At 49.7% G+C, this 16857-nt stretch overlaps 1 protein-coding gene across 11 annotated transcripts in view; it reads left to right on the forward strand.

Moving 5' to 3' along the window:
• SYT17 (synaptotagmin 17) overlaps positions 1–15423 on the forward strand; it is a 108313-nt gene extending 92890 nt beyond the window's left edge. For 8 of the 11 annotated variants that reach the window (XM_070230929.1, XM_070230938.1, XM_070230941.1 and 5 more), the window contains 4 exons: positions 5733–5898; positions 11294–11387; positions 13841–13973; positions 15251–15423. In XM_070230929.1, coding sequence (XP_070087030.1) covers positions 5733–5898; positions 11294–11387; positions 13841–13973; positions 15251–15330 — 473 coding nt within the window. In that variant the 3' untranslated portion in view covers positions 15331–15423. Of the gene's footprint in view, positions 1–5732; positions 5899–6499; positions 8064–11293; positions 11388–13840; positions 13974–15250 lie in introns of those variants that run through there. The other 3 variants (XM_070230935.1, XM_070230943.1, XM_070230930.1) reach the window with 2 other exon arrangements.
• Positions 15424–16857: the final 1434 nt, after the last annotated feature.

The raw sequence follows: 16857 nt of genomic DNA on the forward strand, positions 1-16857 counted from the left end.
TATCCCAACTACCCGAGACCACGTAGGTGCTCTAATAAAACTTGTTGAATGACTAAGAGAACGAACAAAGGACCAGAACATCAAGACTGAGACGAAAGGAAATGGGCTTAAATGCAGCAGGAATCTCTAAATTAGGTCAGGAGCCAGACAGCCTGGCTTCAAAACCCAGCCCTGCCCCTTAGGAGCTGTGTGATCTTGGGCAAGTTACTCAACCTCTCTGTGCTTTGGTTTCTTCGTGTATCAAGTTGCGTGTATGTAGGGAGTGATTGTGATACCTACCTCAGAGGATGTGTGAAAACTGAGTGGATTGATGTGTACAGAGCACTCGATGCCTGCTCGGGTGAAATCTTCAGTGGGGCTGGCCCTGTTGAGCTATAGAAATCCCTTCACAAGAGACACACATTAGCAAAGGCTGGATTGGGGTTTACGTTGATGAAAGGCCTCTGAGATCCTTCTCTTCCCAGTTTCTAAAATCCCAGAGGTAAAGGAGGCGGAGGGTGAGGTCCATCGTCATCCCAGTGCCAGTCCTTGTCTCCTTTTTGCCTCCCCAGGTCCCCCAATTAAAGGCCTTTGCCTGCCCAGGTGGAAAGGGGAGTAATTGAGCAGTGACCTGTCGCAGCCCCATTTTCTGGTGTGTTTCACCCCAGGCATCCATAACCACCGTTTGCTGGGTGGAGAGAGTCAGAAGGACCAGGAGTGGGGAGGGGGGATGTAGGGAGCTCTGTGGGGTCACACCTCAGGGAGCTTGTTTTCCACACAGGGACTTGCTTGTGAAATATCCACCAGATTTAGGACCCCAGAGACCCCTCGGAGTCTCCCCTCCTCCTCTCCTGTTCCAGCCCCCTTCATTGAATTGGTTGTTAATGTCCCCTTGAGTGAGTGAATGAGCAAGTGATTCTGCAGGCCCCATCCTTTGGTCTGGCTCACTGCTGACTAGCGCTTTCCAGGCTCACTTACACACGAATCACCATCACCGGGGAGTCTTGTTAAAATGCAGATTTGGGTCCAGGGCGGGCCCTGAGATGCTGCATTGCGAATGAGCTCCATGGTGATGCTGATGCTGCTGTCACAGCATCCTTGTGCTATATGATCTGGAAAACCCTGGCCGGTCAGCCTGCCTTCGCCATCCTCGAGTCAGGACACACAGATGGTGCACACGCCCTTCTCACCCACTGTCCCCCAAAGCGGGCAGTTGCTCCAAAGAAGCAGAGTGCGATTCCCTAGCAGGTATTTATTCATTCAGAACTAGCTATTGCACACCTGCCATGTGCCAGACATTGACCGAGACAGGGTTAGACCAGCCCCCAACAAGACTTCACTCGGGCGTGTGAAAGGTGGGGTGTCGGGGCCTCTAGGAGCCGTTAGCAGGGGCTCCTGCCTCGTCTCCACGGAAGAAGTCATCATGCAGCTGAGACTCAAAGAAGAAACAAGAATTGGCCGGAGGCAAGCCGAGGGAAATATCTGCAAGGACCTGAACTGGCATTTGAGAAATGACAAGAGTTTGAACGAATCTGGAGCATATTGTGAGTGACGGGAGATAAGCTTCGGAGGAGCCAGGCGCCCAGTTCACAAGGGCGGTGGGGACTCGGGAGGGCGCCAGTGAGATGAGATCAGGTTGTTGGAAGGATCCCTCTGGGTTTGGAAGGCGAGATAAGGCAGAAAGAACAGCTAAGTGGCAGCTGAGAATGTGGAAGGGAAAAAAGGAACGAAAGAAACGAATTAGAAAGATGCTAGGAGATGAAACAGACAAGTCACGAAAATTGATTGGATTCGAGGAGCAGGAAAAAGAGAGGAAGTAAAGATGATTTTTGGTAAGTATCCAACAATGCTAGACAATTCTGGCCAATTCCAGCCAATTCTGTCTAATCACGAGTGTGTGTGTATGTGTGTGTGTATGCGTGTGTATATGTGTGTGTGTGCACGCACCTCTGTGCATTTTTCTGGGGAAAGAAAGGGACAGTGGCTCAATCAAGAGAGCTATGCTATAGTATTTGATGTCAAATAAAACACATAGATGGAGTAAATGTAATGGGATACTGTGGGCTGGATCTGGGAACAGAAAAAGAAAAAACTGGTGAAATGCGAGTAAAGCTTCTATTTTGGTGAATAGTATTATGCCCATCTTAACTTCCTAATTTTGACAAATGGACCACGGGAATGTTGATGTTAACATTAGGGGAAATGGAATGAAGCAGCTACGGGAACTCTCTATACTATTTTTGCAATTTTTCTGTAAATCTAAATTTATTCCAAAATAAAAAAGTTAATTTTTTGAGGAAAAAAGTGGAAGAAAAGGAAAAGAGATAGAAGACAAAAAGAGTGGAGACTTCCAGATCAGACAAGACAGTAAATTCGAGAACACAAACCTCTCCTCTATAGACGTGCGGAAATGCCAGGTAAACGTTTGCAAACATCCCTTGAAAAATTAAGCTGTGCTTCCAGAAAATGAGGGGGGTGCCCAGGAGCCAGAAACCAGGATGAGAATCAAAGCAGGGCGCACGTCTCTGGGGGGCCCTGGGGGGGGATCAGCCTCCCTCCTGCAGAGGCTTGGGTGTCGCATCCACACGGGAGGGAGATGATGGCAGAGCCATCTGAAGCGAGGAGTTGAGACAGCGACCCTCTCATGGAGCAGAGACCCGTGAAGAGCTCTGCTTACGGGAAAGGTACACCAGGGGGAAGAGAGAGAGCAAAGAGTTTGTCTGCTTCATCCTGAACTCGGGGAGGAAAAGGCAAGACGTCCTTTCTGCAGCATTTTTTGGTGAGGTCTGCACCATTAAATTTAAACACAATGTTCTAGCAACATTGCCAGTGCTTTCAGCGTTGGGTTTATGAGAGTAATACATTTTAAGTCTCAAATTAGAGAAATAACCCAAACTTTACTTCTAATCAGTTGTGTAGCCTGTGGCTTAATTTTTGTTAAAGAAAATACGGATAAGCTGAGAAATGTGGATATTGGCTGCGATGTTTCGTGTTGCTGACCTCTGGGGTTATTTCACATTTGTGGAGTTCTGCCTTCCGTCTCAGGCAGGCTCTCTGTTGACATTTGGGGTTGGAAAGCTCTTGGTTGTGGGGGGCTGTCCCGTTCATTGTAGGATGGTTACCAGCATCGCTGGCCTCTACCCATTGGATCCCAATAGCACTACCATCCCCATTTGTGACCACCAAAAATGTCTTCAGGCATTGTCCACTATCCCCTGGGGGTCAGAATCGCCCTTGATTGAGAACCACTGCTCCAGGGTGACCAAGTGGAGGAGGTCTGGGATGTAGCACTTTCCATTTTAAAACTGGGACAATCCCGGACAAACCGGGATGGTTGGGCCCCCCTACTTTCATCTCTAATATGAATATTTAGGATGCCACGTAATTTTAGGATGGGTGGGAGTGGGGAAAGTGGTTTAGCACCAGAAAATACCATCCTCCTGGCCCATTATTCTGGCCAACTCCGGGACAAGCATGGCCAAGTTCTCAGCGATGAGCGTCCCTGGTTACAAATGATGGGTGGAAAGGAGATGGAAATGATTCGCCGCTTCTCGTCCATGCAAAGGGGGAAGTGCTCCAAAAGTAGACCCCAGGAAGAGGTTCAGGTGACTCTGTCTGTGTAGGAGGCAGTGCTGAAAAGTCCCCACAAAGAGCTCAGCCACACTCTGAGTTACAAGGGGTCCGTCAGCCCTCTCCGCGTGGAGGTATTGTCCTCCTAGACCAATGATCTCAACTGAGAAGGGTAGACACCGAGCTCCGGAGGGGGTCAGGGACAGGCCAGGGGTCCTGAGCCCTCCTAACTCTGCAAGCAGAGCTCTCTCCCTTTGCCATGTAGAGAGGGGTTAAGAGAGCAAATTCTGCATCACTTCGGATAGCAGCGCACGTTGAAAGACAGCTGGCCGGGACTGCCCACGAGGGGTGGGACGAGCCAGGACTGACCTGCTCAGCTGCCTGGCATGGGGAAGGCCTGGTCCTGATGAAATGGGAATGCCCAATGGCTCTGATCAGTGATGGGAAGTGTGGCCTGGAACTGCCTGCTTAGCATAAGTCTCTTGATTAAAGGAACTCTCCCTTTCTTTCCCCAGAAAAATGCACAGAGGTGCATGCACACACGTGCGTGCACACACACACACTTTCAATTCTGCATTTAATTTCAGGGGTTTCGCTGGACCCCTGAAGCCCGTCAACCCCATTTATAAAACCCTGAGCTAATCGTTAATAATCGTACGATTACAAAGCAATCCATATATGCCACGTGCTCTGTGAATTTATTTGGCCCAATCAGTCGGCCAGCAACCTCATGAAGTAGGTGCTAAGGACTATTAACCATTCTCAGCCCTGTTGATCTCCCATGATGAGGCACCAAGAGGACTTTGAGATCAAAGACTTTGGTGTCTGGAGGCCTAAGTTCAAATTCCTGCTCTGCCACTTACTAGCAGGATGACCTTGGGCAAGTCACTTAACCTGTGTGTGCTTGGCGCATCATCAGTGCTCAGTAACTGTTGTCCACTATGTTCTTATCCAAGAGCTCAGCCAGCTATTACAGTGGCTTGAAGGGCAAAGAGGCCACACCCTTGGGTGGCTGCAAAAGGGACCCCCCAGCTCAGCCAGTTTGACAGCCGAGAAGGGAAGCAATGTGCTATCGTCACACAGCATGTCAGGTGCAGAGCTGTCAGCTGGGACCCAGCCTTTCTGATCGCTGTCTAAATAAATTTCACCACTGCCCACTGCCTCCTTCATGGGTGAGCCACCCAACCCAGCTGAAGGTGGGTGTTCAGCACGCCTTCCTCCTCCACCAGTCATCTTGGGTTGTGGTTTCCAGAAAAAGCACCCGCAAGAGGCCTTCAGAGGGGCTGAGGCTGGGAGAAGTTTATTGGCTCAAACACGGGCTTTTTCCTTTGTGCCTTTTCAGAATTAACAAATCCTGGACCCCAGTAGTTTGATGGGCTCAAGATATTAATCGTCTTGGCTGTAGTTTGTCAATAAACACATGGAAAAATGACCTCCCTTGCCAGAGAGCCCAGACCAGCAAATTGCAACAAGAGGCTGTTTTTTGCTTATAAAATTTGCAGATTGCCGTTAAAGTGGTAACGCTCAGCGCTGGCGGGGGCGCTGTGAGCTAGGCCCTCTCGGACATCACCGTGTGAGTGTGCATCACTTTCAGGAGGCACCTGAGCAAATTGTGTCAAAATCTTATAAACCTCTCCTCAGAAAATCATCAGAAATGCTGAAAAGCTTTATGCACAAGGCTGTTCATGGTGCATAATTGTGTGTAATTGTTTTTTAAAAAGGGAAACAATCTAATTATCCATAAATGGGGGATGATTAAATAAACTCTGCGGGGGGGTGCTGCTCAGTGGAGTATTCAAGAGCTGTTTAAAACAATGTTCACAAAAATTTATAACGACGTGGGGGGAAATGCTTATATTCTAATTTCTAGGACTCAGAATACTGACAGGTGTGTAGTGTACAATATAATAACCATTGCGTTTTTAACAAATCACTGTATTCAAGCATGACCAAAACAAGGCACCAAAGGATTAACATTTTCCAAGTGTTCTAGAATGAGCGTGTATTACTTTTATTATTTTGTAAATTTTAGGTGAGCCTGTGTTTTTTGGGACCTCAGGCATAGAAGTGCGTCAATCATAATGGGACATTTTTATTTTCGTTCTGGAAAAGGTGTCATAAGCTACAGAGACAGTGTTCGCACTGCCAGCCTTCCTTTCAGTCCGTTTTCTCTCTGTCCCCAGCCGTGCCAGAGCTGCCCCGGGCTTCCCTGTGCCCACTCTTCTGGATGGAGTTCCAAGGCCACTGCTATAGATTTTTCCCTCTCAATAAGACCTGGGCCGAGGCTGACTTCCACTGTTCTGAGTTCTCCATCGGCAGGAAGTCCGCCAAGCTGGCGTCCATCCACAGGTGAGTGGACTGCTCGTCCGTCCACAGCCCAACCAAGCACCCCCTTGGAAGGCGGAGTGGAGAACGGCATCTCCCACTGGCGTTTCTCTTTGGTAATTGGTGCTAGCTTTTATCCAGCGCACTTTCTCATTGAAGTTGCCCTTTACAGCAGAAGGGAAAGCATTTAGTGGGGGTAGCAAATAGCACACTGGAAGATCCATCTTTATCTGCTCTCATAGTACACATAAAAGAATATAATATAAGGAATAATAACGGACATTTATTTGCTAAGCGTTTGTGTACATCATCATATTAAACTCCCTCAAACCGTATTAGGCAGGAATCTTCATTTTACAAACAGGGAACCTGAGGCTCCGAGAAGGTAAGTAACTGGCTCAAAGTTGCACAGCTATAAAGTGATGGAGCTGGGATTTGAACCTGAGCAGTCAAAGGCCATAGCCCGTCCATCAAGGCTGCCTTCACCATTCCCCCGTGTCTCCTAAGCCCCCGCCACGCTGACCACCTCAAAGTTCTCCAGTCTGGTTCAGCTCTTTTCCTCCTCGATACCTTTACACATTCTGTTCCCTCTGCTGGGAATTCCCATCCCTATCTTCTCTTCCAGGTAGACACCTCCTCAGCCTTCAAGACTCAGCTCTGACAACATCTCTTCACCGAAGTCACCCCTGACTTCCCGGCACCCTCATTGCTCTCCTCACCCGCCTCTCTTAGAGCACGTCCTTCATCACAGTTTAATGACCTGTTTTCACGCCTGACGTCCTTGCTGATTTGTGGGTTCCTTGAAGCCAGGGGTGCTGTGTTCCATTGGCACCCAAACTACAAATTCCCAATCTTGCCTCTGTTCTTCAGGAACCTCAGAGGCTTGAAGTTAGAAAGACAGTTGGTTCCTATGCTTTGGAGTCACTGAATTTTGTTAAGAACAGAGAAGAGATCCTCTATCTTCGTTGCCAAAGGAGTCATGAATCTTCCCATCTATTCATCCAAGAGACACATTGAGCACCCACTGTGTTCTCGGTGGTGCTGAAGAATAGAGTGAGGCAGTCAGGGTCCAACCGGGAAAACAGGAACCGCTACAAATATTTAAAACAGAGAGGCTTTAATGCATACACAAGTGATGGAAGCTAAGAACTTTAAGAGGCGGTAGTGAGGCCATCTATAGATTCGCAAGCAGGAAGCCGATTCTACCCCTCTCTGGAGGGCAGGCCAGTCCTATGGGGGCTGGAGCCACTGAGGCAAGACAGCCCCTGCCAGCGACTCCCAAGGCAGAGAAGCACAGAAACCCCCTGGCTGCTCTCTCCCTCCCACCCTCCATCAGTGCCTCCCGTTACTTGGAGGGCGGCTGACACGACGGGGAAAGCTGGTCTTCGGGGGTCAAATGCACTGTGATACAGAGCACAGCACAGCGCAGGATAGCACTTACAAAGATGGATAAAAGAAGTTCCCAACCATTCCCAGCCTAGAGAGGGAAATGCGATATGTGTAACAAAGAGTAAATTTAGAAGTGATTCCAAATGAGGATTTTCCGTTAGCTAGTTCAGCCTGCCTCCCGGTGCCTGTAAGCTAAACCTTGGTTAACTGGCCATCAGAAAGGATTTGAGGGAAATTCAGGGGGTTTCCGGCAACCCTTGACCCTATTCTTGTCCTTTTTTGCCTCGATTTGCCTTCTTCCTCTCTTCTCAACTCCTGACATCCCTCTTTACCTCGCTCACAATAACCTCCCGCTTCCCTCTCTTAGATAGGTAGCTCTCCACTTTGGATATAATACTTTCCTGAAAAGATGTTGAAAAGTTGAATTTGAACAACACATTCCCCTGTGGTAAATGAGGTTCGGTTCCTATAAAGCTAGACAGTATTACAAAACCCCTAATTATATCTTGTCTTTGAGACACGATCCAATTTTATATTTCTTCATGATTTTTAATTTTGTTCTTTCCCTTCATAATTAAGCACTCAGTCAGCTCATGGCCGTGGAGCATCTGATTGAAGTTTAAGATTGTCATACTTTCAGCTTGCTGAATAATTCCCATCTTTGTTTCGAGAGACAGCTGAATTGAATTAAGTTCATTTGATCTGTGCTCCTTATTACTTGCAGTAGTGCCGTGGGCCTTTCTATTTTCCGGTTATTTTGACTAGATGTGGGGAACATGCAATAAAATATTGAAAGTTTCCCAAGCAGATGCCGTTGAACCAAGATGGCGACAGTGCTAGAATGACTGGGCGGCCACTCTCCCACATGACTGCCCCAAATGCACGTTCAGCAGGTGGTGTAGGAGACCCCCAGTTGTGCACGAGAGGGGCATTTTGGGGTGGCAGTGCTTACTCAGCAGAGTAGGTCCAAGCTCAAAGACCTGTTGGACTGAAACACACTTTGTCCCCAGAAATCATACCATGCTCATGTTAGATGGAACACACACTCGGAACATGACCATTGAGTAGAGCCTGGTGAGGATTTGGGAGAAGATGTCAAAGAGAAATGAAACATGATGTCCATCTGTGTGGTCCTGGCAGCCCATTTTGGGGAGACCAGACGTCAAGGAACAGAGAACAGAACCAACCAGCCCAGCCCTTGGAGGACAGAAACTTTGTGTTGCGGGTGGTCAAGGACTGGAGAGAGGGTGCTCATGAAAGCCTTCCTAGAAGAACTGGTCTTGGATCAGGCTCTTGAAGGATCAGGAAGCTCAGGGAATGGGAGCGGAAGATGTTCTGAATGAAGGACCCCACCAGAGACCTTATGTGCATCAGTGAAGGGCATTAGAGTCAGGCAGTCCTAGAGTGGTCCCAGCTGCACCGCTTCCTACCTGCACCATCTTGACCAAGTCACAGAAACTCTCCGAGCCAAAGAGTCCTCAACTAGGGAACAGCAGTAATCACACTGACCTCTTAACGCTGTGGGGCTTTCGAAGCGCTAATGCATCCAAGTTCTCACACAGCGCTTGGCTAATTCAGTGCCCAACAGTCGCAGCTGTGACTATTTTTGTTAAGTATAATTCTAGTCATCTCAAGGAGGTCAGTTCGTACTTAGTGTTCCCATGTCAGGTTATCTTTCTGAGGGCAAGCAAGCCTTGCCTCGTCTGCCCCCTTTCCTTTCCGTTTCCTCCAATAACATCTGTCTTAGTCTGTTCAGGCTGCTGTAACAAAAATACCATAGACTGGGTGGCTGATCAACGACAGAAACTTATTTCTCACAGTCCTGGAGGCTGGAAGTCCAAGATTAGGGCTCCGGTGTGGTTCAGTTCTTGGGGAGGGCCACTCCCTTCTTTGCAGATGGCCATCTTCATGCTGCAGCCTCCCATGGCGGACAAGGTGAGCCAGCTCTCTGCTATTTCTTTTATCATGGCGCTGATCTCATTCATGAGGGCTGTACCTTCACAAACAAATCACCTCCCAGAGGCCCCGCCTCCTAATACCCTCACGTTGGGGGTTAGGATTTCAACATATGAATTTTGGAGGGCACAAACGTTCAGTCCATCGTAGTTTAGCAACTCTGCATGTGAGTGCCTGGAGCACTGTGTTGAGAAGGATTCTGAGTGCCGGAATTCTGAGTGCTTCTGGAATGGATTAGTCATGTCTTCCACAAACACAAAATTAAGGAGAGTAAATATGTGTGCTTTGATTTGCTCCCAATGCCTCAAGCCAAAAGGTATCTAAGGGTGGGCATTTTAGATGGCGTGGCGGCCTTTAGAAAGTGGCCATTTAGAAGAAGCCAATGGGAGCAGATACTCTTTGTTGCAACATACATGGTACCTCAGCATAGTCCTGTTTTGGAGTGAATTATTGGTTCAGTATTAGGTCTCAGGCTGATTGTTATTACTTTATAACGACATCTTCAACACACTAAAGTTCGTTTCTTAGTGCCAAGTGGAAGCCACAAATGGGAATCTCTTTCCAGTGGGGTTATCCCTCTGGGTTTGTGAACTGCATGAGTGAAGCGTGCCTGTCATTTGTCCTTTTGCTCTCGCATCCTTCGCCCACCCTTCCAGCCTCTGCAAATGACATTTTCCAGGCTCGCTGATACCAGGGCACCGGGTGAGCCATTGTCTTCCTCTGGGGTCTCCCAAGCAGCAGCTCCCAGTTTCACATCCTCACGCAACTACAACCCGAGGAGGAAAGACAGTGGAAGACACTGGGTCTTGCCCTCACAGCTCTGTCCTGTTATTAGGGAGGGGAACATTTCCACCATGCCCCCTGCAAACTTCCCCTTCTGTCTAACTGGCTGAACTGGGTCTTCTGACCAGTGTTAGCTCCAAAGGAGGCTGGGAAACTGAAATCTGGCTTCCCTAAATTCTAACATACGCAACAGGCAAAGGGCTGTAGGGTAGGCAACCAGTTGCGTCTGCCCCGGTGCCTGTCTGATGTGAGGATGACATGACTTCACGCTCAGCACGGTACCTAGCATGAAATCAGAGCTCAGGAAACATTTTAATGGCCTGGTGAAAATCTCTGTCTGTCTCTCCGTCCATCCATCCATCTCTATTTCTTTGTTGTGTTGGGCAACAGACTGCCTCCAGGGTCCTCCGCTGATTTTTTTTGTTGGATGAATTATTTTATAAGCTCTTTGAAAAAGGAGGTGAGAATCCCCCCAGAAGACGCCGATGTCTCCTGCCGTGGTTTGAATGGGGCCCCCATAAATGGGATGAGTGTGCTTATGAAAGAGGCCCCACAGAGCTCCCCAGCCTGCTTCCGCCTTGTGAGGATGCAACGAGAAGTCTATGAGCTGAAAGTGGGCCCTCACCTGACCCTGCTGGCACGTTGATCTTGGACTTCCAGCCTCCATAACTGTGAGGAATAGATTTCGGTTCCTTATGAGCCACCCAGGCTGTGGTGTGTGACGGCAGCCTGAACAGACTAAGACCTTCTAAGGAAAGTGGACTCAACTACAGGGGCTTTGGTTTGGCTGAGTGGGCGATGCAAGTTCAGGCTTAGAGCTGAATTTTCCAGAAAAAAAACAAAAGATTTTGGAAATAGGATGTGAGAAGAGACTAGGAGAGAAGAAGATATGTAAGGAGGGTTTGAGAGAGAACAGAAATGTTGCGTGGAGATTTTCATTGTTATTGGATGTGCGCGATGCGGTGTAAACTCCTTTCTTTGTCTCTCCGTGATATCTTCAACAGCATCCGCCTTGTCGGCTAGTGTTTTTGAGGTGGATTTAAATTTTTAGGGTGAGCAGCAGTGCTGAGACCTGCTCTGAGCTGGTGTCAATCGAATCCAGGGGTGGCCGTGGGAGGACCACCACATCTGGGTGACCTAAATAAAAAAGAGAAAGAAGGGAAAAGCAGGATTGGATCACGTCTTCTGTTTACTTTTGTCCAGGAGGGCTAATGAAGATTGTTTGCAGTTTTCAACTCTATCCTATGAAAAGAGGCAACGAGTAACGTGCTACTGTTTCTTGCCTTCGTAGCTGGGAGGAGAATGTCTTTGTGTACGACCTCGTGAACAGCTGTGTGCCTGGCATCCCAGCCGACATCTGGATAGGGCTCCACGATCACAGGCAGGTGAGGAAGAATGGCTGTTAGGCCTCTCGGAAGCTCCAACCAAGATCCCATTTTGATTTAGCCAACCTTTCACGTGGGGACCTGTGTGCCAGGTCACTGCTGTGTGCTCAGCACGCAGAGAGAAATCAGACATCAGGATGTTCCAGTTAGAATAAGGTCCATGTTGTGAAAGAGGATATGATGGGAGCGTAGAGTGTGGTCAGGGAAGGCCTCTGCTGGGGTTTGGGTTCCCCAAAAAGCAGGCACAAAAACGTGATTAGATGTGCAAGGGGGTTTTGAGGGGAAACATCTGTGAAGGAAAAAAGAGGAGGGGGCGTAAGGAGGCAGGGCAGGCCTTCAGACAACGGTGTGGGTCTGAGACCTGTGAAAGGAGCGGGGGGCGGAGGACGGGGTGGGGAGAGCCTCCGATCACAGCACGGTTCTGAGAAAGTCTAGGCGAGGCCAGTGGGGAGCCACCAGGCAAAGGATGCTCATTAGCCGAATGGGGTCATTCAGGAAAGGATGCCCACTGGTCAGGAATGGACCACCACTAGGACCCCTGACATGCTAAGTCACCGGCTGGCCATAGCCTGGATGGAGGAAGAAATGTCTCACCGGGAACATGGTGGTGGATCCAATGGGGCAGGAGCATGTTCTCGCTACAAATGAGGTGGGGAACCAAAGACGCCAGGATCTGAGGCTGTCAGCCAACTATGGTCCCTTCAGCTGGTCCTCCTGAAGGAGCTCGGAGCAGCGCACTCCCATGGCTGCCTCGACTCCCTGGGTGAGAGACATTTAAGCTGGTGTCTAATGGATAAATAGGAGTCAGCCAGAGGAAGACCATTCCAGGTAGAGGGAACAGCACGAGCAAAGGTCCTGAGGTGGGAAACACCATGGCACATTCAAGGACACTAAAAACCAATGTGTCTGGGATGCAGAGTGTGGCAGGGTGGGTGGAAAATGGTGGAGAATAAGGCTGAAGAGGGTGGGTTGGGCCAGGTCTCATGCTGGCATTGTCACAGCAGCCCCACCTGCACATTTGGTCCCCAGACTTTCCCGGGGTAAGCTGAACGCTGAGTCTCTATTTTGCATGTGTGCCTCTCGCTCTACTCAGAGCACTACAGGGAAGAGGGTTCCAGTTCCAGTTCCTGTGCCTGGTCTGCCACTTACTGGCTGGTAGGCGACTTCGGGGGATTTTTTTTTCCTCTCTGAGCATCAGTTTCCTCAGCTGTAAAATGGGGGTGATGATAATAATAGTGCCTCACGGTAAAAAGTAAATGGGCTAATGCATCTAAAGGGCTTCGTCTCGTGTCCAGCGCGCTGTAAGCGCTCGTGAAGGGTGATGGAAGCTGCCGTCAATGTAGCGGAAATAACAGTAGTGGCCAGACGCAGCACAGATGTATTTTTTAAATCAGTAGACTTCATCTGGGAAGAACCCATACAGAAGTCGCAATGAAAAAAAACCCAAAAATGTCCATTTATAACAGCAACGTAAAAGTTGGGTTATGAATACACTTAATTAGAAGTTAAGGAACTCGTATTACAAGACCTAAGAATAGTAAGAATAAACAATACAGTACAAGAAAAGGGCTTGTTTTTTTCTCTTCCGGACCAGGCACCTTCTACGAGCTCAGTCCCTCTTTGTGCTTTAATTTGTTCAATCCTCACAATAACCCTCTGAGGGACACGTGAGCTCCATTTTATAGATATGGAAACTGAGGCTCAGAGAGGTTAAGTCACTTGCCCAGATTGCAGAGCCAGGAAGTGGGTGGAACTGGAATCTCAAACTCTCTCTCAGAAGTAACATGCCATTTCCAACTTATGACGTGGCCTCCATCATCATCGGTGCTTTGGGAAGACTTTTCTAGAACCTTGAATAAACGGAGAAATGATTTTTGTTCCAGGACGTGGCAGAGATGTGGTTCTTTCCCCCAGTTAATTTGCACGTTTATTGCAAAACCAATCAAATTCCCAACAGGACTCTTCCTGCAATTAGAGTAGTTCCACATTGGGCGAGAAAAATACATACGATTTGGACAAAGAGAAGAGAGATGGAGGGTTCCTCCCATCCACTGGTAAATTTAAAAACAGAAAGTGGAGTAGTCAGGGTCTTGGGTACTGGAGTTGGAGAGACCTGGGTTCAAATCCCGGCACTAATGCCTTATTCGCTATGTGAGTTTGGGTAGACAGCTCTGAGTCTGTTTTCTCATCTGTAAAAGAGCCGTGATGATGCCGGCTGTGCAGGAAGGTGAGGATAATATGAGTGAGGCACCTGTCAGGGCACTAACAAGCCTTCCACTGATACAGCTCGTGAAGGGAGTACTAACAGCAGGATGTCAGATTAAAAGTGAGGACTTCCGCCCTGTGGGACACGGAGGTGTTAGAATGTGATCCCGGGGCCGGAGCTGGCTCAGGTGCCCACTCTTTCTCTCCTCGGTTTGCTTCCTTGCCTCGGGATGGACCCCCCGCTCCAGGAAGGGCAGTTTGAATGGACCGACGGCTCGTCCCATGACTACAGCTACTGGGATGGGAGCCAGCCGGATGACGGCGTCTACGCAGAGCCAGAAGAGGAGGACTGCGTGCAGATATGGTACCGGCCCACCAGCGGTGGGTGCCCCTGAGCCCAGGGCTCTTGCAGGGCGGCTGGGGAGGCCCCACGGATGCGGGAGACGGGGGGGGATTATTCAGCACCTTGGAAAGCGACCAGAGGTCACTGGGGGCATTAGGGGCGGGGCCGTTCTCCATGGTGGATGCGTTTTAAACAGTAGTGAACGGTGCGTTGTTGACATGCAGACTATGATTTGGATGAAAAGATGTTAGAGATGGAAGCGTGGGGGAAAAAAAGATTTGTATAGAGAGCAGTCAAAGGATGGTCCTTCTGTGTCAGCCCACCAGCGCACTAAAGGTGGCTCAGCTCCTGAGTACTAGAACCAAGATAAGCTTGAGGAAGCCCCCTGGTGTCAGCAGTGAGAAGACCTGGGCTCCGTGCCCGGCCCTGTTGCTTTCTAGCTCTGTGGCCTTGCAGGAAATTACTTCTTCTCTCTGAGATTCCGTTTCCTCTCCCGTAAAATGGAGTTAATAATAGCTTCCACCCACAGGGCTGATCTGAGGATTAAAGGAGGTACAGTTGATAGACACGGTGATGAGAACATGGACCCTGGAGCTGGATGCCCTTTTCTGAAACCCAGCGCCACCCCTTATTAATTGCATAGCCGGGAGTAAATGCCTTAACCTCTTGGTGCCTCAGATTCTTCATCTGCAAAATGGGGCTAAGGGACCTTAACTCATAAGGATGCTGTGAAGGGAAAAGAGGGTAATGTGGCTGCAGTGGTTTGTGCGTGGTGTTAGCCATCACCACTATCATCGTTAACGACATCGACATTGCTCACACCAATTTGGAAAAGTAAAACCTATTAATATTGCCATTTTGCAGATGAGGAAACTGAGGCTCAGAGAAGTTAAGTGATTTGGTCGAGGTTACACAGCAAGCAAGTAGTGGAGCTGGGTTTCAAACCTAGATCTATGGAACTCTAGATCCGGTCACTCAACTGCTGTTCCCTCTTTGCTCCTTTTTCTTTTCCTGATTAGGGGAGGGAGGTATGGAACAGCAACTTGCTGTCCTGGGAGCCATCCCGGAGCCCGGTAGCCAGAGCTGGGCCAAGCCGCTGGGTGAGGTTTGTCCTGCCCCTCCACGGTGGCAAGTCCAGACCAGCCTTAGGAGAGAGGAAGGCTGGACAGCAGCCTCCTCAAGCATCAGCAAGAAAGGGTTGCCAGTGTAGACACGAGGCCTGCTGGAGAGAGCTTTCACTCCAGCGGGGTGGCGGGGCTACTTCTACTGTGGGGAGTGGGCCTTCACCCAGACTCTCTGCTTTTTCCCACCGCAGCTCCGCGGTCATGGAACGATAACTCCTGCGGCCGGAAGTTCCCGTTTGTCTGCAAGATCGCCTCGCTGACCATTCTCTGATCCGGTCTTGCCTCCTGGGAGCGAGCCCCACTCCAGCGTCCTCTGGTAGCTGTACCATCACGTTGACACAATAAACGTAAAACACACAAAGGAGAGGAATCGCGCAGACAGAGATTTTAAACCAGCAAATCTTAATGACAGAGTGGTCAGTTGGTCACAAGGGACAGGACACCCAACTCGAACTGGATTAAGAAATAAAAAGGGGTGGTGGATTTATTGGTCCGAGTGAGGAAAGTCCAGGGGTTGTTCCAGGTTCAGAGTTGAGTCTCGGTGGCCTGGCTCAGGCACGTGCCCGTTCCTAAGCAATCACCTTGGCGTGTGCTGGCGGGCCAGACCCTGCTGGGATGTCATCACTGGGGCAGAGGGCGGCGGGAGTCAATGTCATCTGAACCACACGGGCCCCAGGGGAGGCTGGCTCCCGAAGGAAAACAAAAATATCACCAAACTCATACATTGCTGATGGGAGTGTAAAATGGTGACGCCATCCTGGAAAACGGTTTGGTGCTTTCTGAAAAGGTTAAACACAGAATAACCATATGACCTAGCAGTTTCGTTCCTAGGTGTATATCCGAGAGAATTGAAAACAGGTATTCAAACGTGGTGGTCATAGCAGCATGATTCATGGTAACCCAAAATGTGGAAACACCTTTGGGGGCGCCACTCAGACGACCTCGTCCCATGTGTCAGGGTCCCATCCAGGGCCCTGACCGTCGCCTAACACGCTGCCTTGGTTGGGAGCTGAACCGCCTCTGAAGTTCCATCACCGAGTCCCAGGCTGGGTCTGCCCTCCCGCCACAAGAGATGAGAACTTCCCTGTCTGCAACCAAAGAGGCCCTTTGGCTTTCAGTCCTGGAGCAGGTGCTGGTCACTTGTCCTCCGCAGTCTATTATCTTTCTGTAGAGCATCAGAGCCATGTGGCAGTAGCCATCCAATCTCCCCATTATGCTCATGGGGACTGGTGCGTTCCCTTCCCGGTCACCTTCCCCCTTCACCCCATGAAGCTGTGAACAGTCGGACACCACCCTGTGCCAGGGGCCATCTGTGTGCCACCCTCCACCACTGATGGCCAGCCTAGGGGGACGCGATCTGGCACCTGAGCCCCATCTTGTCGCCTGCTTTCTCAGACCGCTCCCGGTGTTGGTGGGTCTACATTAGGCTCTCCGGAAGCAGTTGCTGAGACAGAGGTGGAGTAGAAGATGTGTATTAGGGATCACACCTGTGCAGGGAAGGCAGAGGAAGGGCTGGAACTGAGACTCGGCCTGATGAATTAGCAGCCAACCTGGCAGGCAGATCCTCAGCACATAGTGGCCGGCAGAGTGGACCACACAGGGCCGAGATGGCCAGGCTTGAGACCCGTGCTTCACTTGGTCACTGCTGTGGGCTTCCCTGGAAAGGATGTGACCTCAGTTAAGGCAGCTCTCTGCAGCTGAGGCTGACCTTGAAGGAGCCAACAGCTGGAAGCCCTCTGTCCTCTTCCCTGAATTGGGCAGTGCAGCTCCATGTCACCACATCTGGAATCAAAAAGAC

The sequence above is a fragment of the Equus caballus genome, chromosome 13 (assembly GCF_041296265.1).
Source record: "Equus caballus isolate H_3958 breed thoroughbred chromosome 13, TB-T2T, whole genome shotgun sequence".
Taxonomy (NCBI): Eukaryota; Metazoa; Chordata; class Mammalia; order Perissodactyla; family Equidae; genus Equus; species Equus caballus.